Here is a 26,962-nt window from a genome sequence, read left to right as displayed (position 1 = left end):
GTGTTGAACTTGATAAAAAGGAGATCCTGTTTGGCGGGTACTCTGCTGTTGCAATTTCTGAAAGCCATGGGAATAAGGGAGGGCATTGCAATTCTATATATAAAGCATCCAAGCTTGAAGAGGTAAGCCTAGAAAGTGGCAGCGCTGGTACTGCCCATTTGGAATGCGAAGGAGTGCTGAAAAAACCTCTGCAGTTAGGGAATGCATCATGTTTCCGACAGTAGTACTGCTCATCTTCTGCAGTTTTCTGCAATCTGCTGGTAAGTCTAAGATGCTTGACTTTGTCTTGGTATAGGATTTGAAGGAAAATACACATGTATTGAAGCAAAGTGGATGACTCCATTGTAGTATTATAAAACATGAGGTTCAGGTCTTGCTCTCCTTTCCCACGATCATCAGAATGAAGTTTACACATTTTCTTCTCTCTCACTGCATCTTAAAACACAGCCGCACATTTAGTAGTACATGACTGAAATGGAGCTATTTGTTCTTAACTTTTTTTAGAAGTGTGGTTACTGATTTGTTGGATCGTACCCTAAAACTGGTTTCCTAGATACAGGGAATATGTATTTAATGGATTTACATTGTGTTTCCTAGCTGTCAAGTGCCTTCGTTTTTCAGATTTTCAAAGTGCTCTAGCGATGTCATTGTGGAAGCTGGGTATCTTCTGTGTAGAGTGATGGTCAAAACCTTTTTTCTTCGTTATGCAAACTGCAAAAAGTATGAAGTATGAGCTATGTGATGGCATTACATTTTTGAAAAATGATGCAATAGAAAGAATCCTGTGCTGGAAACCAGGCAAATTATTCCAGTCTAAAAATTTTACATGACTCTTCAGGTATTCCTCCATATATTATTCAGAGTAATTCTCGAGTATTTTAAAGAGCTCTGTCTTTTTTTGATCCAACCCATCTGAATATCAGATGACTGAGTAATTTTTTAAAAAGACTTGACAAGCAAATTAGCTGACTCTGTAGCCACTCTGCCTTCTTACTCATTCATCTTGCTATAGTGTTTTCAATGAATTCGTGGAGAGCAAACCTGATTTGCCATGGTTTGGCAATTATTTCATTTTATCTCTTCTATATAGTCTCTGTAATTATCAGTTGTTACAGTTCTGATTTCAAGAACAGGTTGTGAGCTGCTAAATAGCATAATTCACTTGCTTTAGTTTGAACAAAGTTAAATTTATTTCTTATTCGTCGTGTTTACTACAGTTAATGAACCATATAGTTCAAATTGCAGGAGGACATGTATTATTCTTAAATCACTGACTTTAGCACTGAAAAAGTTAAAATATAAATAACCCTTTAGTAGACTCTCAGAGCCAATTTCTAACCTCAGCTACATAGTTATAAATCAAGTATAACTGCACTCACTGTATTAGCACCATCGTAACCAAGATCAAGTCAAGTACCTGAACATGGGTCCTAATTCCAAATGCAGATGCCTGCAAATTCTTAATCTACATGACTTCATATGATAGATGAGTAGATGCAATCAAATGGAAAATTACTGTCAGCCCCTACTCACCCACAGGTTGTATGTATAATCTTGGAAACTACAAATAGAGCCTTATCTATAAAGGACTCTGTTGTCAGATTTCATTCTGTCTACTAAGATTTTGCAATCAGACAATTTTTGGAGGCATATCTGAACCCTATGAAAGAGGTTGATGTCTATGCTCTAAAGCTGGCCAACATGCAAGATGCTTGTTGTTTCAAACTCTAGATCCAAATGTTGTCTCTTTAAAATGAGTTAAATCAAAGCAAGGACTCCAGTTCTCCTCTTCATGGATTTACATCCAAATTCCATACATTGAGTCTGTCTCTAACTGGAAATGTAAATATTCATTGTAAGGACATACATTTGATGTAAAATCTTATAGAAACTGGAGGACCCACTTCCTTGATAACTCAAGAAAAGCAGAAAACATGAATTAGCCTGATTTTAAAACCTCTAGAAATTTAAAACAATTTTAAAACTGTTAGTTCTAGCTTTTACTTAATAAGAGATGCTGATATGTTGATTAGAGGCTTCACCACTTTAGCTATTTCAATAATCAAAACTGCATGGATCCTTAAGAAATGTTCATGTACAGTCATGATAGTTTTTCTTACTAAGTATGTAACTAGGAAGTTACCTTGATTTATGCTGTTCGGCCATCTTGTTTTGCAAAAGACAAAGGAATTTAATAATTTCATACAGAAGAGAAATTATCATGGATATGTGCAACTGATTATGAGTATTACGGCCATGACTCTAGCACTGCCCTTGCTGTTAAATTTCATTTTAGGCTTATGTAGTTTATTTTAAAGCTCTTGTGTTTTCCCGAACTTCTCATTTCAACATTTCTTTTTGTCCCACATGAGAAATAAAACTGAACCCTTTACAGAACACAAATCCTTAACTGTTTCTGTTTGGAAGTATAAAAGGTTTTCATTTCAATGTTTGTTTTACATCAAATGAAAATGTTTCGGTTTCATTCATTTAGCTGATATGAAATACATTGATTGAAGTCATTACAACTTAAAATTATATTTTCCCTTAGGGATATCTCATAGTAACTGTAGCATAGAAAGGAAATTGTTTCTTCACAGTAAATCAAGTTCCCTGCCTGTATTTTATTGCCATCACGAACTAGACAGACTGACCACACAGAAACTGCACCTTGACAGATATAAATCTCAAGGAAATCAGGCCAGCTGGAGCAGAGTAGGAATTGAAAGTTAAACTTCATTTACCTAAGAAAAGTGAAAGTGTGTTTAAAATTCTATTGACCTAATTCAAAATCAAGTATTTCATGTCAACTCAAAATCATCCAATTTCTCAAAGGAATACAGGATACTTGCAGTAATAGAAAAATGTCAGTAAGAAAGAATTCAGTAGTTTAGAAATCATTTACCACTAGGACGACATTTTCAGTAGAGAATTCTGAAATGTTTGCTGGATACAACTTCTGCATGGGGCAATAGCAATTGCTGCATCTATGCAATCTGCCATTTCATGTGGTTGTGAATGGTTAATAACATTGCCACGAAAATTTAATCATCTCTTCAGAATGGAGTATCAGAAAAAGAATGTAAATGCTGAGAATAATTACCATACTGTAATTAGTTTTATAGTTTGATCTGACAGGATACAGACTGATTGGCAGACATTCAGCAAATGGCCCTGTATTTGTTTTACCAGCTATTGTTTGAGCAAAACTTTATAATGGGTTTTATATCCTTAATTATTTTCAATAGAACACTTGCATGCCTACAGGATGATTATTACATTCAATGTTTTAATCTAAATAGCAAACCTGGAGTATTTGTAACATTTTGTAACTGTTTGGCAAGCTTAGACTTGTGAATTTTGAATTTGAAAAGCTTTGTAAACCAAACTGTTCTGGTCTAAAATATTTGTTCATAAAGTATTAGACTTCTGTTTTACATCAAGCTCCCTGGATAGATCTCACTTGAAATAATGTTTTAGGCATATCTTCATTTCCTTCAAGTCAGATATCCCCTGAAGGCAGCTGTTACACACTCTCAAATTCCATTAATATAGAGTTTGTAGTTTGGGATTAAACTGTAGTGATTGCAAAACTGTTTAACCAACAATAATAGATTATTGAACAAATGGACATACCAAAATAAAGAGGTTCAAAAAAGGCAGCAGCAACTCTAGGTGTGAAGAGTAGCTACACAAACTATTACTTTTTGTGGTGTACTTTTTGTGATGCATGGTTCACTAGGAACTTGGAAGGACACAGGAAGAAGCATGCGGTGTTCTGGAGATGCCTGCTGAGTGCAGGCCAATCAAGGAGATTGTACTGAAACACTGCCAAAATTTCAATCAGTTATTTGCCAGTGCTGACTAATCATAGAGGACGAGCCAGAGTGAGTAGGACGTACAATGGTTTTCTCAGGAGTGTGTCAGACAATTGTGGAAGTTGAAGTACTGGCCATGCAGTGAGTCTGTACTGCAACTCAACAGCTAATGAGATTGTTTTGTGCTATTTATTTCTTGTAGAAATGTTCTTGTTTAATTTATCAAGAAGTTATTATGCTGGTAACTTACTCCAACTTAGAAAAATTATGTTATGTTGTACTCTTGAATTTGATTTTTTGTTTGTAGGGTACTGTCACACTGAAATGGATACAGTATCTAGGAAGAAGGGTAGAGGGAATACATCTCACTGAACTTCTGCCTTGGCATTTGCACTGCAGTCACCTAAGGTTTCCTTTACACCAATGGAGAGAAATACAATTTTTGTGTATAATCATTTTGTTCTGTGTTAAGATATGTATTTTGCAAGCCAAATTGCACTCAGCAAATCTGTATTTACTTACACAGGCTGTGAAGAGAGTCTAGAAAACTGGCTGAGATGAATGTCATTTAAAGCTATTGAAACAATTGGGGTGGGAACACTTCTGTCACTGAACTTACATCCTTGATTTATTTCCCTTTGTTCTTTGTATACAATTCCACCAGTGTAGTATTTTAGCTCTTAAAACTTTGAGTAGTTTATCCAGATAACATCCTTTAAAATAAGAATTCTTTCAGAGAAGAACAGAGGCATAGACTGACAGAGAAGTTGGAGATGTCTGGATCTCAGATCCATAGCAAAGGCATGAGCTGAAACTCCAAATTGCCCTCTTGTTCCGTAACTTAGCCTCACATGCAAGGCAGAACATCATCTGTTTTCCTACAATCCTTGAGATGCTACAGGGTAAATACTGATACTACCTCACATCAGCAGCACAGCATAAAACTGGCTAGAGAGTCTGTTACAGTTGGTGAGCTCCCTAGAGGCTTTTATTGTCTTCAGTATATAAGGAAGCAACAGAAGCCCGCAGAGCTGTACTGTGTATATAGATGTGTATGCAGACTTTGACTGGTTTATGTGGTTAAAGAAACCTTCTGCCATAACATTTTCTCTGTTGAAAAAGATCCTAAATATGTAACAGAGAATTGCATGGTTTCTACAGGATATTTGGTCCTGTTATCTAAGAAATACTGGACCTGACAAACTTTAAAAAAGAGTAGCACATTTCTGAAGCACCCTGGGTACTTTTTCTTACAGCTTGCTGTGGTTGTTACTATCCAGTTATTGACACTATGGAAGCTCACTCCATGCATGCACCATCTCTGTTCCTGCTCAGGGCTCACTGCTTATAGATTGGCTGTGGCAGCCCATTTTGCCACCTATCTTACTCTCTTTGCACTTTGGGCAGGAAGCAAGCTGTTAGGTGAAAGAACCTTTGCCTATATATGAGGACACTGTACAGTTGTGCACATGCAGTAGGTCTGGGTTTGTGACGGAAGAGGGACCATACTGTACTCCACATTTGCTAAGCATTCCTTGGCTTCTCATAACCAGAACAGGCTTTGTGAATAAGAGGTGTGTGGAAGGAAGCAGATAACAGTTTTCATCATTCTGCCTCAACATGAGCAGCAAAAGCGAAAACTAGGCCTGGGGATTTCCCACTGTTCAGCTACAGATCCTGCAATTCTTGTGAAGAACACATGGGACATTACTTCTCCCGTGTTTTCCCAGTTTTGGCTGTTCCCTCCACTACTTCTACCCATATGGTGGAATAAGAGTTCAAAAACACAAGGAAAGATTTATTCCACGTATTTCTAATAAGGAACAGAGGATTCAAGGATGAAGTGCAGGAAACCCCATATTGTACAGGATTTCTGGCAGCTTTTGGTTGTAGAAGCTTTTGGTAGTTTTACCAGTTGTAGAATAATTTTTTTTTTTACAAGATGAATTATGTATCTCATGCGAGATGTATAAATGTGTGAATCATGCGAGATGTATGAATGTATGAATTATGCATCTCATGCAATCGTGCGATGGTTGAGTTTGAGATCCTCAGGACAGTGGGAAGAGCATGCAGCAAGCTCACTGCCCTGGACTTCAAGAGAGCAGACTTTGGCCTCTTCAGGAACTTGCTTAGCAAGGTTCCATGGGATATAGTCCTAGAGGGCAGGGGGGCCCAAGACTTCTGGTTGATATTCAAGGATCACCTGCTACATGCTCAGGAGTGTTGCGTCCTGACTAGAAGGAAGTGCAGCAGGAGGGCCAGAAGGCCTCCAGGGATGGAGAAGGAGCTGCTGAGGAAACTTAGAGGGAAGAAAGAAGCTTATAGAAGGTAGAAGTGCGGACAGGCGGCCTGGGAAGAATACAGGAACGTTGTCCGGGAAGCAATGCTCCAGGTCAGGAAAGCTAAGGCCCAGTTAGAATTGAGTCTGGCAAGGGATGTGAAAGATAACAGGAAAGGCTTCTACAGGTACGTAGCAAATAAAAGACAGACTAGGGACAACGTGAGCCCTCTCCGGAAGCTGTCGGGAGAACTGGCTACTGTGGATTTGGAGAAGGCTGAGGTTCTTAATGACTTTGCCTTAGTCTTCACTAGCAAATGCTCTGACCACACCACCCAAGTCTTGGAAAGCAGATCCAGGGACTGTGAGAATGAAGACCTTAGGCCCACTGTAGGAGAGTATCAGGTTCAAGACCATCTTAAGAATCTGAATGTGCACAAGTCCATGGGACCTGATGAAATCCATCCACGGGTCCTGAAGGAGCTGGCGAATGAAGTTGCTAAACCACTCTCCATCATATTTGAAAAATCGTGGCAGTCAGGTGGAGTGATGACTGAAAGAAGGGTAATATAACCCCCATTTTCAAGAAGGGGAAAGTGGAAGACCTGGGGAACCAGTCAGTCTCACCTCTGTGCCTGGCAAAATCTTGGAGCAGATTCTCCTGGAAAGCATGCTAAGACACACGAAAAACGATGAGGTGGTTGGTGACAGCCAACATGGTTTTACTAAGGCTGAGGTTCTTAATGACTTCTTTGCCTCAGTCTTCACCAGCAAATGCTCTGACCACACCACCCAAGTCTTGGAGAGCAAATGCAGGGACTGTGAGAATGAAGACCTTAGGCCCACTGTAGGAGAGGATCAGGTTCGAGACCATCTTAAGAACCTGAACGTGCACAAGTCCATGGGACCTGATGAAATCCATCCACGGGTCCTGAAGGAGCTGGCGAATGAAGTTGCTAAGCCACTGTCCATCATGTTCGAAAAATCCTGGCAGTCAGGTGAAGTTCCCAATGACTGGAAGAAGGGTAATATAACCCCCATTTTCAAGAAGGGGAAGGTGGAAGACCCGGGGAACTACAGACCAGTCAGTCTCACCTCTGTGCCTGGCAAAATCTTGGAACAGTTTCTCCTGGAAAACATGCTAAGGCACATGAAAAACAACGAGGTGGTTGGTGACAGCCAACATGGCTTCACTAAGGGGAAATCCTGCCTGACCAATTTGGTGGCCTTCTATGATGGAGCCACGGAACTGATGGACAGCGGCAGAGCTGTTGACGTCATCTACCTGGACTTGTAAAAAGCGTTCGACACTGTCCCGCATGACATCCTTGTCTCTAAATTGGAGAGACATCAATTTGATAGATGGACCACTCGGTGGATAAAAAACTGGCTCGATGGCCGCACGCAAAGAGTTGTGGTAAATGGCTCGATGTCTAGTTGGAAACCTGTAACGAGTGGTGTCCCTCAGGGATCGGTGTTGGGACCGGTCCTGTTCAACATCTTTGTCGGCGACATGGACAGTGGGATTGAGTGCTCCCTCAGCAAGTTTGCCAACGACACCAAGCTGTGTGGTTCGGTTGATACACTGGAGGGAAGGGATGCCATCCAGAGGGACCTTGACACGCTTGTGAGGTGGGCCGATGCCAACCTTATGAAGTTTAACCAAGCCAAGTGTAAGGTCCTACACCTGGGTCGGGGCAATCCCAGGCACTGCTACAGGCTGGGCAAAGAAGAGATTCAGAGCAGCCCTGCAGAAAAGGACTTGGGGGTGTTGGTTGGTGAAGAGCTTAACATGAGCCGGCAGTGTGCACTTGCAGCCCAGAAAGCCAACCGTATCCTGGGTTGCATCAAAAGAAGCGTGACCAGCAGGTCGAAGGAGGTGATCCTGCCCCTCTACTCTGCTCTTGTGAGACCTCACTTGGAGTACTGTGTACAGTTCTGGTGTCCTCAACATAAAAAGGACATGGAGCTGTTGGAGCAAGTCCAGAGGAGGGCCACGAGGATGATAAGAGGGCTGGAGCACTTCCCGTATGAAGACAGGCTGAGAGAGTTGGGACTGTTCAGCCTGGAGAAGAGAAGGCTGCGTGGAGACCTCATAGCAGCCTTCCAGTATCTGAAGGGGGTCTACAAGGATGCTGGGGAGGGACTCTTCATTAGGGACTGTAGTGGTAGGACAAGGGGTAATGGGTTCAAACTTAAACAGGGGAAGTTTAGATTAGATATAAGGAAGAAGTTCTTTACAGTGAGGGTGGTGACGCACTGGAATGGGTTGCCCAGGGAGGTTGTGGATGCTCCATTCCTGGTGGTGTTCAAGGCCAGGTTGGACAGAGCCTTGAGCCACGTGGTTTAGGGCAAGGTGTCCCTGCCCATGGCAGGGGGGTTGGAACTAGATGATCTTAAGGTCCTTTCCAACCCTTACGATTCTATGATTCTGTGATTCTATGATTCTAAATCTTGCCTGACCAATATGGTGGCCTTCTATGATGGGGCTACAGAACTGATAGACAGCAGCAGAGCTGTTGACGTCATCTACCTGGACTTGTAAAAAGTGTTCGACACTGTCCCGCATGACATCCTTGTCTCTAAATTGGAGAGACATCAATTTGATAGATGGACCACTCGGTGGATAAAGGACTGGCTCGATGGCCGCATGCGAAGAGTTGTGGTAAACAGCTCGATGTCCAGTTGGAAAACAGTAACGAGTGGTGTCCCTCAGGGATCGGTGTTGGGACCGGTCCTGTTCAACATCTTTGTCGGTGACATGGACAGTGGGATTGAGTGCTCCCTCAGCAAGTTTGCCAACGACACCAAGCTGTGTGGTTCAGTTGATATGCTGGAGGGAAGGGATGCCATCCAGAGGGACCTGGACACGCTTGTGAGGTGGGCCGATGCCAACCTTATGAAGTTTAACCAAGCCAAGTGCAAGGTCCTACACCTGGGTCAGGGCAATCCCAGGCACTGCTACAGGTTGGGCGGAGAATTGATTCAGAGCAGCCCTGCAGAGAAGGACTTGGGGGTGATGGTTGATGAGAAGCTTAACACGAGCTGGCAGTGTGCACTCGCAGCCCAGAAAGCCAACCGTATCCTGGGCTGCATCAAAAGAAACGTGACCAGCAGGTCAAAGGAGGTGATCCTGCCCCTCTACTCTGCTCTCATGAACCTCACTTGGAGTATTGTGTACAGTTCTGGTGTCCTCAACATAAAAAGGACATGGAGCTGTTGGAGCAAGTCCAGAGGAGGGCCACGAGGATGAGAAGAGGGCTAGAGCACCTCCCGTATGAAGACAGGCTGAGAAAGTTGGGGCTGTTCAGCCTGGAGAAGAGAAGGCTGCGTGGAGACCTCACAGCAGCCTTCCAGTATCTGTAGGGGGCCTATAAGAATGCTGGGGAGGGACTCTTCGTTAGGGACTGTAGTGGTAGGACAAGGGGTAACGGCTTCAAACTTAAACAGGGGAAGTTTAAATTAGATAGAAGGAAGAAGTTCTTTACAGTGAGGCTGGTGAGGCACTGGAATGGGTTGCCCAAAGAAGTTGTGAATGCTTCATTCCTGGCGGTGTTCAAGGCCAGGACGGACAGAGCCTTGGGTGACATGGTTTAGTGCGAGGTGTCCCTGCCCATGCCAGGGGGGTTGGAACTAGATGATCTGAAGGTCCTTTCCAATCCAAACTATTCTATGATTCTATGATTCTATGTGGTTTTCCACTATAATTTCTGCTCAATTTTGTGTGGCAGGACACAATTCATATCTGCTGACACTGCTTTGATTTGTGTCATGTTTAAAAGTAAATAAACAAATACACTTCTTCCTGTTTTGTTTTTCCTTTCACAGCTTTTGAAGGAAATTATTGGCCCCACTTTTTTCTCCAAAAACAGAAAGAATCTCTGCAAAGAAGTAAGTGCCTGACCTGGTATTTAACGTTCATGTTGCAGCTCAATTCAGTATCAATTCTGTATTGCAGAAGATGCTGTAGAAAACACATAATAAAAATAAGTCCTTCCCTCAGGGAGCATATGTTTTAAAGCATTAGTTTTAGAAATCCCAAATGAAGAGTTTGCTTATAAAGGACAGTAAAATATGTTGTCTCGCTCTGTTAAGTTTTATGCTGAATAGAAAGTGCTTTAGTGCTCCATGCTGAGGTTTAGGTGCCTCAGGATAGAAACTGTGAAGCAGTTTAGTAGCCTTCCACATTCAGAAATTTGCTACTGAGGTCATTGGTGTGAACTGCTTGGTTTTCATTCCTGCGCTTAGATTAATATTCTCTAAGAATTTAGGAAATGGATTCTTTTGATGCCGCAAAATCCAGGAAATTAAATAAAGCTGATTATAGACTAGGTCTATGAGATTATTTTAAAGATTGGAGATGAAAACAAATTTACGTTCAAGTGAAAGATCAAAATACAGGATAGTTCTTCCTCACCTTTATAGCCAGCAGCCAGTGAGGAGTCAGGGTTTGGACAGATCTCTGCTTCAATATCCAGCTATGCCAGCTGAAGCTATTTTTGCTGCAGTTTTGGTAGTTTCCCAGTTTTCCTTTAACTCCTAAGAATGGCTTGTGTGCATGCACCCATACTTGTAAGGAAAACTAACTCCAGCCACCTACTTACTGCAGATTTGTGCTAGTCCTTCTGATCCAAGAAATACAAAATATAATAAGATACCACTATCTTACTCGGATAAAACTGTGTGCCATGCCAAATCATAATTAATGTATTATAACTTTAAAGTACTAAAAATTATAGCTATCAGAAGTACTGGTAGGAAGGTAGGTATCACTAAAATGTTAACTCACAATTAAAATGGTAACATTTGACAGCAGTGATTGTGGTATTTTCTGTTACAAAGAAATTTCACTTTGGTTCAAAACGAGGCTGGACAAGTACTTGGAAGTCAGAGCACAAGGGAGGTAAGCAGATGAATCCCAATAGCCTCACAAAATACCCTGAATTGAAAATAATCGTAGACTGAAGAGTATGTGGAGAAGCATACATGCTTGACCTGACGGTACTCTTCCCTTCAGCAGTCTCCTAATTATCACTGCTGGAAATAAAATAAGCAAGCTACATCAACGCTTGGTCAGAACCAGTACAACTTTTCACATGTCCTTTTCTGAGGAAATGTGAGGCACTGACTTTTCAATTTAATTTTAATTCATTAAACGTTTAGTTTTCCACATCCATGACAAGAATTAATAAATGTCATCATGATAATATGAAATGTGCAGGGCATGCTGTTCCTCTACTAGATCTTTTCTAAAATGAGTATGTATATCAATCCTAGTATTCTGCACAATATCATATTCTATTTACAGACATTCTTCCTAGTATTCCATAATCTGAATTTTTTTTTGTTAAAATACTGTGCTTACTGTTGCCTACTGTTAAAAAGCAATTCTGTGTACTGCAAAAGTTGCTGCATTTCAGTGGTTAATAGTGATATTCTTAATCTAGTTTGGGGAAAATGCAGAGATCTAGAACAAAAGAATTCCATAAAATGCAAATTTATTATAATGAGAAGCAGAGAGTGGCTTGAATTAAGTGAATTCTCATTCAGCATATGCATGGAAAAGCTACATGAAGTTCATCCTAGAGCTAAAAATAGTTGAACTTCTGATCTGCCAAAAAAAAATATAAAAATTCAGGAAGTCATCTCTGTTTTCTGTCTGTTCTTACAAGACGAACAGGATGTATATCGATGGCCGTACAACATGGATATACACAAATTAAAAGAAAATCCCTAGATATCACTTAATAAAACTGAACTCAAAAGACAAGTATATAATCTAGTTTTAAATATCTTGAGTTATTGACATTCCCATTATATTTTTCTATGATAATATTTAAATAAAAGCAAATACACTGAAAGCACACTTACATTTATAGAAAGCTCCTATTGCACTCTGACCGCTGTGCAACCCCATGTAATCATTTCTTGGCACACTTTGAAAAATCTGGGGTTTGCTGGTTAGTATCACTTAAGCACAATATATTACACTAGCTAGAGTTGGGCATGAAGAATCAATGATAACAATTAGCCAATTCCTATTTTCCAGTCAGACGTTCTGGACAGCACAGAAGTATGGAAGAGGAGTACTTTTTGCCAACAGGTAACAGCTTACTGGGAAACAGTATTTTCTACTTGACCTGAATAAAAACAGTACCATTCTGTAGTCATTTGATCACTCTTTAAGAGAGCAGAAAATAAAAATTGCAGGTAAGCTTTGCTAAACTTACCTGATACTTTATGCTTCTAAGATATATTCTAAGATACCTGAGCTTCATATAACTCTAAAAGCAAAAATAATAAAAAAATGGAAAGTAACAATCTGAGTCTGGAAATACATAACCAAGGACATGATTTTACTGGCTTAATTCTATCATTTTCAGAGGGACAGTTCAAATGCCTTAAGTAGGTATAGAAATATCTAACATCAAGTGCTGGAGTTCTCTCTTTTTTTATGATGCGTTTCAACCTCCTAAAATCTGTCCATTCAGATGAAAAGTGATTACTTTTTAAAAATGAAAACTGATCAAAACATTCCATGTATTTACAAAGCTGGCTGGAACTTTTTCACAGAAACAGACCCAAAATAGTGGAGACTTACAAGCTGGGCTTTGAAGACTGTTTTCAGACATCTAATGATCTGACTGTACCATGAATCATGATACAGTAATGCCTTAGATAGCTTCGTAAATGTTGTGCCTGAAATGTTAAAGGTCTCTCCAGTAGCAGGCTGTCACCTTTGCAAACAGATTGAGCAGACTGAAATAAGAAGATAAAACTTTATATATCCCATGAAGGAGATGGAAGTGTGTTTCCCAAGCTAGGAGGTCTTCTCCGTTTATAGTAAATAAGAATATTGCTCTGAGTCCCACTATTGTTTCACTTCCTGATTTGAGATAAAATTTTGAGGTTATAAAAAAAGAAGTCTAGGATTTTGCTTAGATGATTAATCTGAGTAGAAATTTACTAGCTTTTCTTGCTATTTATAATTGAAATGGGAGTCAGAATAAGGAAATATGCTGGTAGGAGACCTAAATCCATTTTTCTCTTTCGCTTCTATAGTTTTGAGCAAGGATTCCTGTTCTACCTGGGGCGGAGGGCATTTTTCCACCTTTGATAAATACCAGTATGACTTCACTGGCACCTGCAACTATATCTTTGCAACTGTATGTGATGAAGCCAGCCCCGACTTCAACATACAGTTCCGCCGTGGGCTGGACAAAAGAATTGCAAGGATCATTATTGAGCTGGGACCTTCTGTTGTCGTTGTTGAGAAAGGCAGCATTTTTGTCAGGAGTGTTGGGTAAGATTCTGCAATGAATGGGAAAAAATGTGTTTAAAGGCAGCAGAGAGATATATATAGCAGTCACACTAAAGAAGACTACTTTGTATCAAAAATGAATCAACAAATTACAGAAGTTATCACACCTGACTACTCCCATTTCTTTCTTTCAAGCATTCACACTCTATAGATGAGTATTTCATTTGCAGTTATTTGAATCAAGCTTAGTTTCTGTAGTTAAAGGGGTAAACTAATAAACTTCCCAGACCAAAACAGTTCTCACATTGAAACTAGTCTCCTATGTACTACCAGTTTGCGTATGCAGATGCATCTACTACAAGCACAGATAAAACAGCTTATACCCTTTGGTAGATATTAGTTGAAATTCCTGTGTTTTGCTTAAAGTTCATTTGTTTTGAGACTTAGGTGACTCTGAACCCTCTATGCTAAAGATGGCACATATATAGTTATAAGAGAAACTTTGAACTATACAACCAATAGAGAAATATCAGAAGGGCTCACAAAAAAGTCCTTGTGGATGGGGCCACTGTCTGTATACATTATTCCAAGGATTACTATGTCCAGAAAACAGCTGTTTTACTGAGGAATTACACTGATGGGAAACTTCAGGAACCTAAAGGTTCACATCCTTCATTCTTCTAGACAAAATGCTCCTATACAAGGAAATCTTTCCATGGAAGTTTTCAGCGTTTTTATCAGATAGGCAGGCTTGAATTTTTGTCTGTGAGTACATGTGGGTACAGGAAATACTTGAGTGTGGATTGTCTGTATCTTCTTATACTTACCTGGGTATAATAACCATCATGACAAAAAGACAACTTGAAGCTATACCTTATTTTAGCAAATCGTATTTATAAAAAACCCCTTCCTTTACTAGTTTATGTCCCAGGAAAACTATATGAAACTGTGGGCCTAAACCAAAGATCTGTATTTTAAATTCTTATCCTACATTCCAAAGAACCAAATGCCTTGGCTGACCTGGTCTAGTGTTGCACATAGCTCTTCTTCAGATGGACGTCTGGCCTGGGCAACTTCAGAAGGTCCTTTCCAACCAACTTTTCTATGATTGTATCACATGCTTACTGACTACTTAGAAATATATACTTTGTCTTGAATGTTGTTAGTTTGTAGCACTAGAATTCAGCTGCAACGATGAAAACCTATTTCTGCTGCAACATTCCCATAATGGGTTTCTCTAACCTTCTCAGTTTTCAGTTATAGCAATAATTCCTATATTAACAGCCTGTAAGGTTTTCAGGGTAATCAACAATAATTCTACCACACAAACTGTATTGTTACAAGTTCTTGAAACATATACCTTGTCTATACTCTAATAAAATCAAACCAAGTGAAGACGCCAAGTGCTGCGCAAACATTTTCACTAGTATAATCACTATGCAACCATCTCCTTGCGATTCTTCTATGAAATTGCTGACACTGATTTTTCAGTCAAGAGAAATTTTAATATATCTTGAAATGTTACAATTACAAAGGAAAAACTATTTTATGTTGCTGCAAGTACTCAGATTACATATGTATTAGATCCAGAAAAGATAACTAATACCTGCTTAATAATGGTATGAGATGGTAGTTTCTCTTCTTGCCTTATTACAGTGTCATTAAGTTGCCTTACACCAGCAATGGAATTCAAATAGCACCTTATGGACGCAACATTCGTCTGGTGGCCAAGCTGATGGAGATGGAGCTAGTTGTCATGTGGAACAATGATGACTATCTCATGGTTAGTAAAATGTTCTCATAAAGCAGAAGAGAAAATGCTCACTGATTTACTGGAATGAGAAGATGCCTTTAAACTTAATGGGTGCTTTTTGCATGTGTTTACTATTTGGATATTTATTCTTTTCCTGCTTCATCCATTCCTCTGGAAATAAACAACTTGGCTTTTTATATCTGCATATTCCTTTCACTTCCAGCATTGGTGCTTAACTAAAGCCACCAGTGTTGAGATTTGTGGATGTTTTCACAGATTTTAAACTTTCCTCAAGCTATTCCAGCAGCTACAATGTTTTGCTAAAGGGATGTTGAAGTTGTTTAAAGTTGTGTAGAACTTCTTTATAAATAGTGTATGCCATACTCTTGTCATTTATACTGTGCTTCCCCTCCTCCCCATCTTTTTTTTTCAAACATATGGTGCTTTTACCAGCTCTTTTTTTTTCCTTTCTTTTTTCTGAATTTTATCATGTTTTCCCTCCAAAATCCCTGATGTATTTTGGAGAAGAGGATACATTTCCTCAGTGTGAGAAATCACACAGTCTCCCTGCCACAAAAGACACTGAATTCTATGCTAAAACAGAGAGATTGTTATGTAAGAGATTGTATGGGAGATTTATCAGCACTACTATCACACATATAACAGGAAATGCTACTGTGATGGGTATACACTATATCCTACCTACAGTCAAATTATTTCCTCTGATCTAAGGTTTTTATAAAAATGCATGGATTGTAGCTGGTGGTAGTAGTATGACCACTTTATTATCCAGAGCAATAAATAATTGAATAACCTGCTGAAAACAGATATTCTTCCTGTAACTTCCAATTTCTTAAGACAATGAACCTGAAATTCATGCTCTATCAAGAAAGATATGAGCAAGGAGATAGCATTATTTAATTTTCTATTTTTTCTAGCTCCTTTGAATATATTCCCCCTCAATTCTCTGCAAATGTCTTTTATTCTTTTCCAAAATAAAAAAAATCACAACAATCACTATTTGCCTATTTGGTAAAAGAAGTTACTGCTTCCAAAACTTTTCTTCCAATCAAGTCACTTCAATTAATGAGGAGGATCACCTTTAATTGGATCCTTGAGCTGAATTTGTTTGAGAAAAGTAATGCTTTATAGATAATTTTACTTAGAGTGATCCTTCGAAATGTATTGGTTTGTTTTGTTTTAGGTTTTGACTGAAAAAAAATATATGGGGAAAACCTGTGGAATGTGTGGAAATTATGATGGTTATGAATTGAATGAATTTGTGAGTGAAGGTAAGATCTAAGGACGTATCAGGTGGAAGGAGAGCTAGTTAAACTGACTCAAGGTGGAAACTGAATATTGTACTAACATTGCTCTGACTGCACACTGAAGTTTTTCAGAATTAAGTAAAGTACTCCTATAGGTCACCAACATACTTATCGTTTGATTATGCTACACAGTGTTATTTGGTATGGTGATATTATTGTGGGTTCCTCAGACAAGTGGTAAGGAATCTCTTGTATTTTAGAAAACTATGATAAGGACCACTCTCTCACCTAACCTTCAGAGCAGTCTAGTTTTATAGCAAGGCACAGTAACGGAAATAATTATGTTAGGCAGAAGTAAGAATGAGGCTATAATAAAAAGAACATAGTGGACAAGAACATTAACAAGTAGTGTGTCCCAATAAGGGTGGATCTTTAGAGCAAAATAGTTGGTGCAAGGACTTGGCGTCAGCACTCTATGTAGTTTAGAGGGTTCACTTCAGAGTCACTCTAATCTGTTGAACTAATGCCCATTATCACTTGGAGCATTACACATGCTCTTGGAGCACATCTTCTGCTTTATTTTTCATCTTAAAAGAACTCCACGATGGAAATAAAATTACATGCAGTGGGGATGTTCAGAAGATTAGCTTTAAAAGCACACTGCTAATCTGAACTCCAGTGCTAGTGTGGGGGCATTAAATTGAACAGTAAACTAATCTCAGATCACCAGAGCCAGATGCAGTTTTCTAGACACATCACAGAAGAGAGTTCTAAAAAGTGTACGGTATTTTTGGGGTTGTGGTGAATTTAACCCTACATGTAGGGGAAAATATTAGAATGGGGATGAGGAGAAGAGGCATTAATTAGCAGCTGGTGAAAGATAACACAGCTGGCAGAAAACCAGTAGCAGCTGGCATCATGTAAGGTAGTAGATATGATATATTAGGAAACAGCTCAGAGAAACCATCAAGGTGATAAAAGTATGCTTTACTGAACAGACTCCAGGTAAAGGGCAAAACAAGTAGTTATTCATCAGGTAGATTAATTAGTAGGATATTTCACAGTCAAAGAGTAGAATCTGAGTTTTGCTACATCACAGCAATAAATAAACAAAATCCTTGTGGGCTTTTTCCTGACAAAATACATATGTTAAATTTACAGGTAAATTGCTGGATACATATAAATTTGCTGCATTACAAAAAATGGATGATCCATCAGAGATCTGCCTGTCTGAGGAGATATCAATTTCCCCTCTTCCTCACAAAAAATACGTAAGAAAGATCTTCTTGGCTTTTCTACAGCATGATTCTTAACAGAGGTAGAAAGATAGATAGGAACTAATAATGGAGAGGCAGTAATTTCATAAAACTGACTTCCATGAAAATGGCTAATGTCAAAATTTGCATAGCGTGATATAAGAAAGAAAAGGAGTTCTTTGCACTAAAATACCTTTTGAAAAAAGCCCTTGGACATTTTTGAGGCTGGATTTATATCGTTCATCTAAACCTACCAGCACTTAGCCCACAGCTTTCTGAAGTTTCATGCAAGTCAACACAGGAAATTTTTGGAACCAGTTAAAGAACTTTTAATTAAATAACAAGAGACCTGACATTGTAAGCTGTACGGACTTGAGACATTCAAGAATACCTAAAACCTATTGCCAATCCTAATTAGGATGATCCTGTTGTTTTACCAGACATTCGCACACAGATTTTGCATTCCCACACAGGTTTTACAGAATCACAGTGTGGTTTAGCTTGGAACGGATCTCTTCAGATCGTCTAGTCAGACCCCTCTGCTCAAGCAGGGTCAGCTAGAGCAGGTTGTCCAGGCCAGTGTCCTGATACGTTTGGAGTATCTCCTGTGTAGATCTAGCTGGCTGAGGAAATGGAAACTGCACGATTTCTCTCAGCAACCTATAATTTTTTCTACCTAGGATGCCATAAAGTCACTGTATATCTAATGGCAAGTACTCATTGCTATCCTCTATAAAGCATTTAATTTTAGATAGAATGATCATGTTCTTTGGTTCTGTTTGTATTTCCTCACAAGAATATGATCTTACTTTGCAATTCTCATGTACTTGTATGTAGTATACAGGTTACTAGTAATTACATTATTCTTAAAAAGTTTTCTCTTAAAATAGGAGACTTCTCTTCTTTCTGCCTTAATAGTTTTGTCTTATTTTGATAGCAACCCAAGAATCTCTTAGTTTGAACATAGAAACCATTCCTCTTCCTAAAAAGTTTTGGTTTCATACTACAGAGGAAAAGTCAGCTAGAATTCATAGATTCATAGAATGGTTTGTGTTGGAAGGGACCTTAAAGATCATCTAGTTCAAACCCCCTGCCATGAACAGGGACACCCTCCACTAGACGAGGTTGATCAAAGCCCCATCCAGCCTGAGATTCTCCTTTTCCCAGAAGAGAAAAACAGAGAAACATTAGTTTTGTGACATCCCTTCAACAAGAAGAGCAAGAATAAAGGACAGGAATTTTTGTGGGTCCTGTGAGGAAGATACCTTGTTGAAGAAGCAGATTGTAAATATTCCTTGTATTCACACTGAAAAATTACTTTGATCTGATGAAGAACTTCTATTGGCTGGGAGGTTTAATATTTTTACGTTTTTTCTGTTTGAGACCTTATGCTGCAGTAGGCAATGTGATAGGCAACACAAACATATCAACAGTTTGCTCAAAGAGGAACGAATGTTGTTGTCTTCACATCAGGGAAGTTTGTCCTGGAGCTGAATCTCCATGAGATGACATACTCCCTGCCTGTATTGTTCTCAGCCATTTTTAGGGGGATTGATAGTACAGAAAGAATTACTTAATTCTCAACTTAATGAGAAGTGGAACTAATTCAACACATCAAGTCCTTCTATTATACAATGGATTTATATTCCCTTCTATTAATGAATTTCTCTTGCATTTTAAGTCAAATACATATTACTAAACTGTAGGGGAAAACAGCAAAGAAACCAACAAGAAAATCATAACTAGCTGTGATGTTATATTGTGGTTTTCACATGGGGAAAACAGTACTAGGAACAATTTTCTTTTTATTTAGGCCATGATCTGCTCTCAGCTACTTAACTTGGTATCACCAACCTGCAGTGTGCCAAAGGATGGGTTTGTCATTCGTTGCCAGCTTGATATGCAGGACTGCAGTGAGCCAGGACAAAAGAATTGCACTTGCCCTACGCTATCAGAGTATTCTAGGCAGTGTGCCATGTCCCATCAAATGGTGTTCAACTGGAGAACTGAAAACTTCTGCTGTAAGTTCAGTCATTTTATTCATAGGAGATTTTTCTTAACCTTGCTATATCTTACGCATTCTGAGTAAGAATGATGATTAAGTGTTAACGAAATAAACTGTCTCTTCTGTCTTGAATCAACTTATTTTCTTATGAGCAACACTGGTTTTTGGTAAAGCCTTAAGAAGGAGAGCATGGAAATTTCAAAGGAAAGAACTTTTAAAGGGTCTCTGATATCTTTGAACCTATTTTGCTAACAATTGCCATAGCCCCTTTTATTCACAGGAGATTTTCAGTAGTCCATTTTCAGATGTTCAGCCTTTTTAGTTACAGCTAATTATTGGAAGAAAATAGGAAGCAAATCTTCTATTACTCTCCAAGCTGTACATGATTAGATGCACTTTTCTTTCAAGTGCCTATTTATTATCAAAGTTCTGATTAATTTTTTTGCAGTCCTTCTGAATCCACCTGAAACTTCAATCTATTATAGTCAGTGGTATGTAACAGGATTCATTGTTTTATAAGAGAATACGCTGATCACAAAAAAAAAAAGTTTAGGTTACTTCTAAACCAACTCACACATTAAATTACCAGAGATGCAGCTCATATCAAAATTTAAGAATTTAGGAATTTGTAAATCAATGCCAAAAACACAAAGGTAATGAATTTTTTAGTCTTTATTGTTTCTTTGTCAGCATCATCTCTAACTATCTGTATTTCCCTACCTCGCTTGTTTTTACTCTTTCAGATAAGAAAAAATATCTGCTTGAATTTATCACATTTATACACATTCTATGTTCCATATATTAAGATTTCTAGGTAGCTATATTCTGAAAAGCAGATAATGTCTGAGAAGCAGGAGCTATATAGAAGATGAAGAGTTGTATTCTTTAAATTCTTCAAGTACTACAGAAAACCTGGTTTGTGGTAATTTATTAGGCTGCAATATAGCCTGTTTGCCATTCTTCAAGCTTCTGAAAGTAGTTTCTAATAAATAGGGTATGAAAAATGAATAAAAGCTAGAGTGAATATGATGGTAATGATGAATATTCAAATGCTGAACTGAGTATTAAAAAAGGATAAGAGAGCATTAGTGCCAGAAATCACAAGGTCTTCTCCATCCTAGGTGGTGGATGAGATCTGTGTTTACACTTTAAAATCTAAACACTTTCACTGTTTGTTGCAGCTGTGGGAAAATGTTCTGCTAACCAAATCTATGAGGAATGTGGTTCTCCATGTATTAAAACCTGTTCCAATCCAGACTACAGCTGTTCCAGTCACTGTACCTATGGTTGCTTTTGTCCAGAAGGTATAATTTCTGTATTCATCATATCCTAAATGGCACATACAAATGTTGCTGGCATATATCCAGTCAAGTGTAATAGACTTCGTAATAATGAACTAGCAGTGCATTTCAGGGCATTGTGCTGCTAGAACTGCTATTTTTCATGTAACATAATATAACTGGAGTCTTGAGTAGTCATGGTCCTTAAAGATCCTTGATCACTATTTACAAGAACAGACTGGGAAAGCATTTTCCTTACAAGACCACAATATGTGATGGGATAATTGTATGCTGCCTCTTTAAAATTCTGAGCTGTAATATACATTGAGTAAGCTTAATTAATTTCTTACCCCAAAGAGGTATCCAGCACTAGCAAGAGGTAGCATACCTCAGAGAATTTTCGCAATATTTTGGGCATTTTGTAAAATATCTTTAAAATAGTTTAAGATTAACTTCCTGCAAAAAACGTACTGACTATCATTTGCAATGTTTCTTGAAATTTCAGAACTATCTTCCAAGGTTACTGTGCTGTGGGTATTTACATCAATATCATCATTATTTTAGAGTAGTCAAAAGTAATTTGTTGTGAGCTACATTTTTAAAACTAGACCTAGTGCTCTAGGAAAAAGAAGGTGTCCATTCTTCAAAATTCCCAATTTAATTAGTGTCATAGCAAAATATAAAATTTGAAAAAAAACTTTTTCAAATGAAGACAATTGTCTGCACTTTCATATAACAAAGTAGCCAAATGCTGTTATCACTTGTAAAGAGTCAGTTTTATTTTAATTAAGAGAAAATGTCCTGTACATTATATCTCTAAGTATGAGCACTGGCTGTGCAAGAATAGCGTTCTCAAGCTAATTTAGGAAGGCATTCAAGCTATATTAGCTTTAGTGCTAAGTAAGGATATGGAAAAGTATTTATTATTTTGTTTACCTTCTTTGGCAGGAACAGTTCTTGATGACATCTCGAAGAATCGAACATGTGTTCACATTAAGCAGTGTCCATGTACACTGAATGGGAAAACATACGCTCCTGGTGAGACAATGAAAGCAGCATGTAGGACCTGGTGAGTAGCAACAGGTACTTTCATGAGAGTACGAAGAGTATCTTCACCAAGCAATTGGAAGATTTAGCTTAACTTTTCAGAGCTACAAAGATTTCATACCATCTCTGAGGCCACCCTCTTGGAGTGCCACAAATCACATATTTGTAATTGAAGATGTACATGTCTCATTCCAGATTAATCTGTACAAATATAAATGCTCCTTTAGGCCACACAAAACAGTAGCATTTTTATCTCCTTTATGGAAGTGGAGGTAAAATTAGTACAAAAGAAATATCCAGTGTTTTCAATTTCTTCCTGGCAATCTCAGCGTTTCTGATACCAAATCAAAAAACAAAATTTCTGTTTTGCAATGGTAAATAATTACGATAATTTCTTTTTAAATTTGGAATTTATTTTTTTTTAAGTGGAATAATTTTTTGTGTGTTACATCTCTTGCTACCATAATTCTAATAAGTAGAAGAATAAATAATGGAATTTGATCATCAGAGTTGTAACAATTAACGCTTTTCATGATTAATCTATTCATGAAAGTTTACTGACAATACATACAAGAGTTCAGCAACTTTCAATTAAGATTAACAACTTCAACTGATAATCATAGAGAAAGAAAATCAAAACATCGAAAGTATAAGGGGAAAAGTGAAACAAATGACATCTATTACTAGGAAGTAGCTTGAGTTTTTAGACAGTAAAATAAATTTCAAAAAGGTGGAATTAAAATTTCAGAATGTACATGTATGTTACACTGTGTTCACTAACCCATTTTGCATATTGATCAGCTACAGCAAAAATTCCAGACACAAGGATCAAATCCTCTGTTAGTAGTAATGCCTTAGTATGAGAATAAGCTCACAAAGAATTTCTTGTTTTCCTCAGTAAATGTACAATGGGTCAATGGAACTGCAAAGACTTGCCCTGCCCTGGAAGGTGTTCACTGGAAGGAGGCTCCTTTGTTACCACATTTGATTCTAGATCATACAGGTTCCATGGGGTTTGCACTTACGTTCTTATGAAGGTAATTTCCTGCAGTCTAGAAATACACAATATCAAATGGACATATTTGAATCTGTCTTTGGTTTCCTATTGGCACACAAACTGAGGTCATCCTATGACATAGATTTATTCTACAAATCATTGTTATTCTGACACAGACTTCCCTTTTCACTATTTTCCTCCAGAGTCCCAGCCTGCCACACAATGGAACCCTAATGGCTGTATATGAAAAGTCTGGTTATTCTCATTCTGAGACATCACTTAGTGCTGTAATTTATCTATCTACAAAGGTAAGTATTCCCTCCACAGGTTCTATCCGGCATTTCAGTAACCAGATTAGCAAAATAAATACTTATAATCATTGCTAGTAGCCAGAACTGAAAAATTATACGGGACAGGTACTAAAGATATGTTCCAGTTCATACATACACAAGAAAGACCTCAGTTGCCACATCAGCTCAGGAAGTTAGAGTATTTTCAAAGCGAAAACTGAAAGCAATGTGGGATAACATTTTGCATGTTGATCAGCTACAGCTAAAATTCCAGACATAAAGACCAAGTCCTCTGCTGGTAATAATGCCTTAGTATGAGAATAAGCTTGGGTCAGTGTTTTCCTATTATATAGGTCATTGACAATACAGTTGCTTAAGTTAAGGAACATATAAATACCGTCAGCACAGATAATTACTTCTGATTCTATGTCCTTTTCTTACAGGACAAAATTGTGATTTCTCAGAATGAACTCCTTACTGACGATGATGAACTTAAGCGGCTACCTTACAGATCAGGTGAAGAAATGGGAATATATGTAAAATCCAAATTACATTAAATGTCTGTTTTACACAGCCCAACATCTTTTCTCTCACAATTGCCAGTAGCAGACTTTTTAGAGGAAGCTTCAAGTCTTTCCCATTGCATCTGTCCCTCTGCGGAGAGTTGTGTGTGGAACGAGGTGACTCGTAGACAGAATGCTAGAATACTTACATACGCATTAAAGTAGGTACTTTGCAATATCCTATGCATCCAAATCTCTGTTTCTAAATTTCCTTGCTCTTTTAGGAGACATCACTATTTTCAGACAGTCCTCGATGTACATTCAAATGTATACAACCTTCGGGCTGGAACTTGTAGTTCAAACGTCACCTGTGTTCCAGGCCTATGTTAAAGTTGGACCACAATTCAAAGGCAGAACCCTAGGTAAGAAATCTAGTCCCCATGTAAAGGAGAAAAATGTAGGGAGTGCAATTTTGAAAGCAATTTTAAGAAATTAAGAGGGGTTTTTTTTTGCCAATAACTTTGAAATCAGAGAAATTAGATGGGTGACATTTTTCATGTGTAATATAATACTTCACATGTTTTATGTTTGCCTTTTTCAATATGGGCTTTACTTCACAAGAAGGGGCAACAAATTGGTCTGTGTGGTCTCTACATCTTGGAGCACATGGTTCTTTGAACACAGTGCGTGATCACTGTAAAGACAATGAGCCTAAGAATTTAAAAGCTTCTCAGCACCAGATGGAGATGTTTATTTTTATTCCACAGCAACATTAGCCACAAAGGCATATCCTGCATTCTGATTGTCTGGGGGGAATTACAGAGAGGCTTTAGCATTTAAAAAAGTCTAAATGTATAGTCTTTGTCATTACAGATATTATATATATAAGAAAACATATGTAACTGCAAAAGTATTTCATGGCCTTTCTCTCTCACAAGATTTAAAACCACCGAAAAAGCCTTTTTTTCTAAAAACAAGACAAAAACTTCTCTATGAATTTGTCATTAAAGTGGGCAATCTTAACTTGAAGAGGCAGAGGCTCAGTGTAAATAGTCAAGATTCTCTGGCTACTTGACCTATAGTATTCATGTAGAACTTTTGAATCCATTTTCTCACTATTACAGAATGAAACATAGACCACTGCGTACGCATTATTTAATTTTCCCCCGTCCTTTGCATTTCTAATGTTATTAGGTTTGTGTGGCAATTACAATGGAGACACTACAGATGACTTCATGACTAGCATGGATATCACTGAAGGGACGGCCTCCCTGTTTGTAGATTCCTGGAGGGCAGGAAATTGCCATCCTGCTTTAGAGAGAGATACTGACCCTTGTGCTTTGAGTCAACTGAACAGTAAGTAGATGACCCCGTTGTAACTGATCTCTCCAGCCGGCTTTGTCTGACTCTTCCATAAGCCCATACTAAGGGAATGAGAGAGTTTGAGAGAAGCAGAGGCTGAGACAATGGAACATCATAAATTCTGTCACCAACAAGACATTTCTGATGTCTAGGATACATACCTAGTTAAAGCTTATATAGCATAGATCTAGAGATCTGGGATTGAGATTATGAATGAGAGGTGTTCGGTGATATTCCAGTGAAATTGTCCAGTGAATATGTCCATTGATGTCTTAGTCTTGCTCAGCAGTGCTGTGATTGGAATTTTTGCCTTCTCAAGTCTCTATTGCTATATCGTTAAACCGTTGGTATGGTTTAACAAAACAAAAAGCTCTGCTGAGCTGTTTGAACAGAAGTGTAGTCTAAAAGTATAGTCTGCAAGCTAACAAGCTAGAAAGCTGCCCTTTTATTCAATCCATCATTGCCAAAAGCTCAGCTAGAGTGGTGTATCCAGACTTTTTTTTTTTTTCCATTTCTATTTATTTTTTTCCTCTTTCCTAACTTTTTCTGTTTAATGTCCACATTTTACTTTCGTTAGAAATATCTGCTGAGACTCATTGCTCCATTCTTACCAAGAAGGGTACAGTGTTCGAGAAATGCCATGCTGTGGTGAACCCTATTCCTTTCTACAAGGTAGGAAATTCTGATAGATGTTGTACAGAGGGAGTCCAAATATGATAGATGTTGTACAGTGGGAGTCCAAATATGGACCAAAATGTCCTAATAGAAAGTATCCCACTCATTTGGATCAGCAATGCATAGAAACTGAGGAACAACTGTGGTTTTGAAAATCATGCCTCCACCACACTAAAAGTCTGTCCTAGGCACCAGTGCCATCCCTACGAATCAGAAGGTATTTTTGCTCGTGCTGTACTTCTCCCTGTCGATAACTTTAACTATGCAAAGTATTGATTTTCCCATGTGCATAATTGAGCTCGTTCTATTTGCCAATCTCCACATAACATTTTGAAAATTAAAAATAAAAAGCAGTGGATAAACAAAGGCATTTTTTAGGTACTAAGTATGTTTTATTCATGTCATTATGCCATCCAGAGGGACCTTGACACGCTTGTGAGGTGGGCTGATGCCAACCTTATGAAGTTTAACCAAGCCAAGTGTAAGGTCCTACACCTGGGTCAGGGCAATCCCAGGCACTGCTACAGGCTGGGCAGAGAAGAGATTCAGAGCAGCCCTGCAGAAAAGGACTTGGGGGTGTTGGTTGGTGAAGAGCTTAACATGAGCCGGCTTCAGTGTGTGCTTGCAGCCCAGAAAGCCAACCGTATCCTGGGCTGCATCAAAAGAAGCGTGACCAGCAGGTCAAAGGAGGTGATCCTGCCCCTCTACTCTGCTCTTGTGAGACCTCACTTGGAGTACTGTGTACAGTTCTGGTGTCCTCAACATAAAAAGGACATGGAGCTGTTGGAGCAAGTCCAGAGGAGGGCCACGAGGATGATAAGAGGGCTGGAGCACTTCCCGTATGAAGACAGGCTGAGAGAGTTGGGACTGTTCAGCCTGGAGAAGAGAAGGCTGAGTGGTGACCTCATAGCAGCCTTCCAGTATCTGAAGGGGGTCTACAAGGATGCTGGGGAGGGACTCTTCCTTAGGGACTGTAGTGGTAGGACAAGGGGTAATGGGTTCAAACTTAAACAGGGGAAGTTTAGACTAGATATAAGGAAGAAGTTCTTTACAGTGAGGGTGGTGACGCACTGGAATGGGTTGCCCAGGGAGGTTGTGGATGCTCCATCCCTGGCGGTGTTCAAGGAGCGGTGTTGGACAGAGCCTTGAGCCACGTGGTTTAGGGC

At 38.7% G+C, this 26,962-nt stretch overlaps 1 protein-coding gene across 1 annotated transcript in view; it reads left to right on the top strand.

Annotated features, from left to right (window-relative positions):
- The first annotated feature begins 208 nt into the window (after positions 1-208).
- MUC6 (mucin 6, oligomeric mucus/gel-forming) overlaps positions 209-26,962 on the top strand; it is a 60,242-nt gene continuing 33,488 nt past the window's right edge. Inside the window, exons 1-15 of the mRNA XM_030482710.1 lie at positions 209-260; positions 9,928-9,990; positions 13,162-13,402; positions 15,017-15,143; positions 16,318-16,405; positions 17,543-17,652; positions 19,451-19,658; positions 20,824-20,946; positions 21,871-21,991; positions 22,868-23,006; positions 23,170-23,274; positions 23,700-23,772; positions 24,044-24,181; positions 24,954-25,115; positions 25,699-25,793. Of these exons, the coding sequence (XP_030338570.1) occupies positions 209-260; positions 9,928-9,990; positions 13,162-13,402; positions 15,017-15,143; positions 16,318-16,405; positions 17,543-17,652; positions 19,451-19,658; positions 20,824-20,946; positions 21,871-21,991; positions 22,868-23,006; positions 23,170-23,274; positions 23,700-23,772; positions 24,044-24,181; positions 24,954-25,115; positions 25,699-25,793 (1,845 nt within the window). The remainder of the gene's footprint in view (positions 261-9,927; positions 9,991-13,161; positions 13,403-15,016; positions 15,144-16,317; positions 16,406-17,542; positions 17,653-19,450; positions 19,659-20,823; positions 20,947-21,870; positions 21,992-22,867; positions 23,007-23,169; positions 23,275-23,699; positions 23,773-24,043; positions 24,182-24,953; positions 25,116-25,698; positions 25,794-26,962) is intronic.

Source organism: Strigops habroptila, chromosome 4 (genome assembly GCF_004027225.2).
Source record: "Strigops habroptila isolate Jane chromosome 4, bStrHab1.2.pri, whole genome shotgun sequence".
NCBI classification, from domain to species: Eukaryota; Metazoa; Chordata; class Aves; order Psittaciformes; family Psittacidae; genus Strigops; species Strigops habroptila.
The sequence above is the reverse complement of the archived record's forward strand: the minus strand, read 5'-3'. Positions and strand labels throughout refer to the sequence as shown.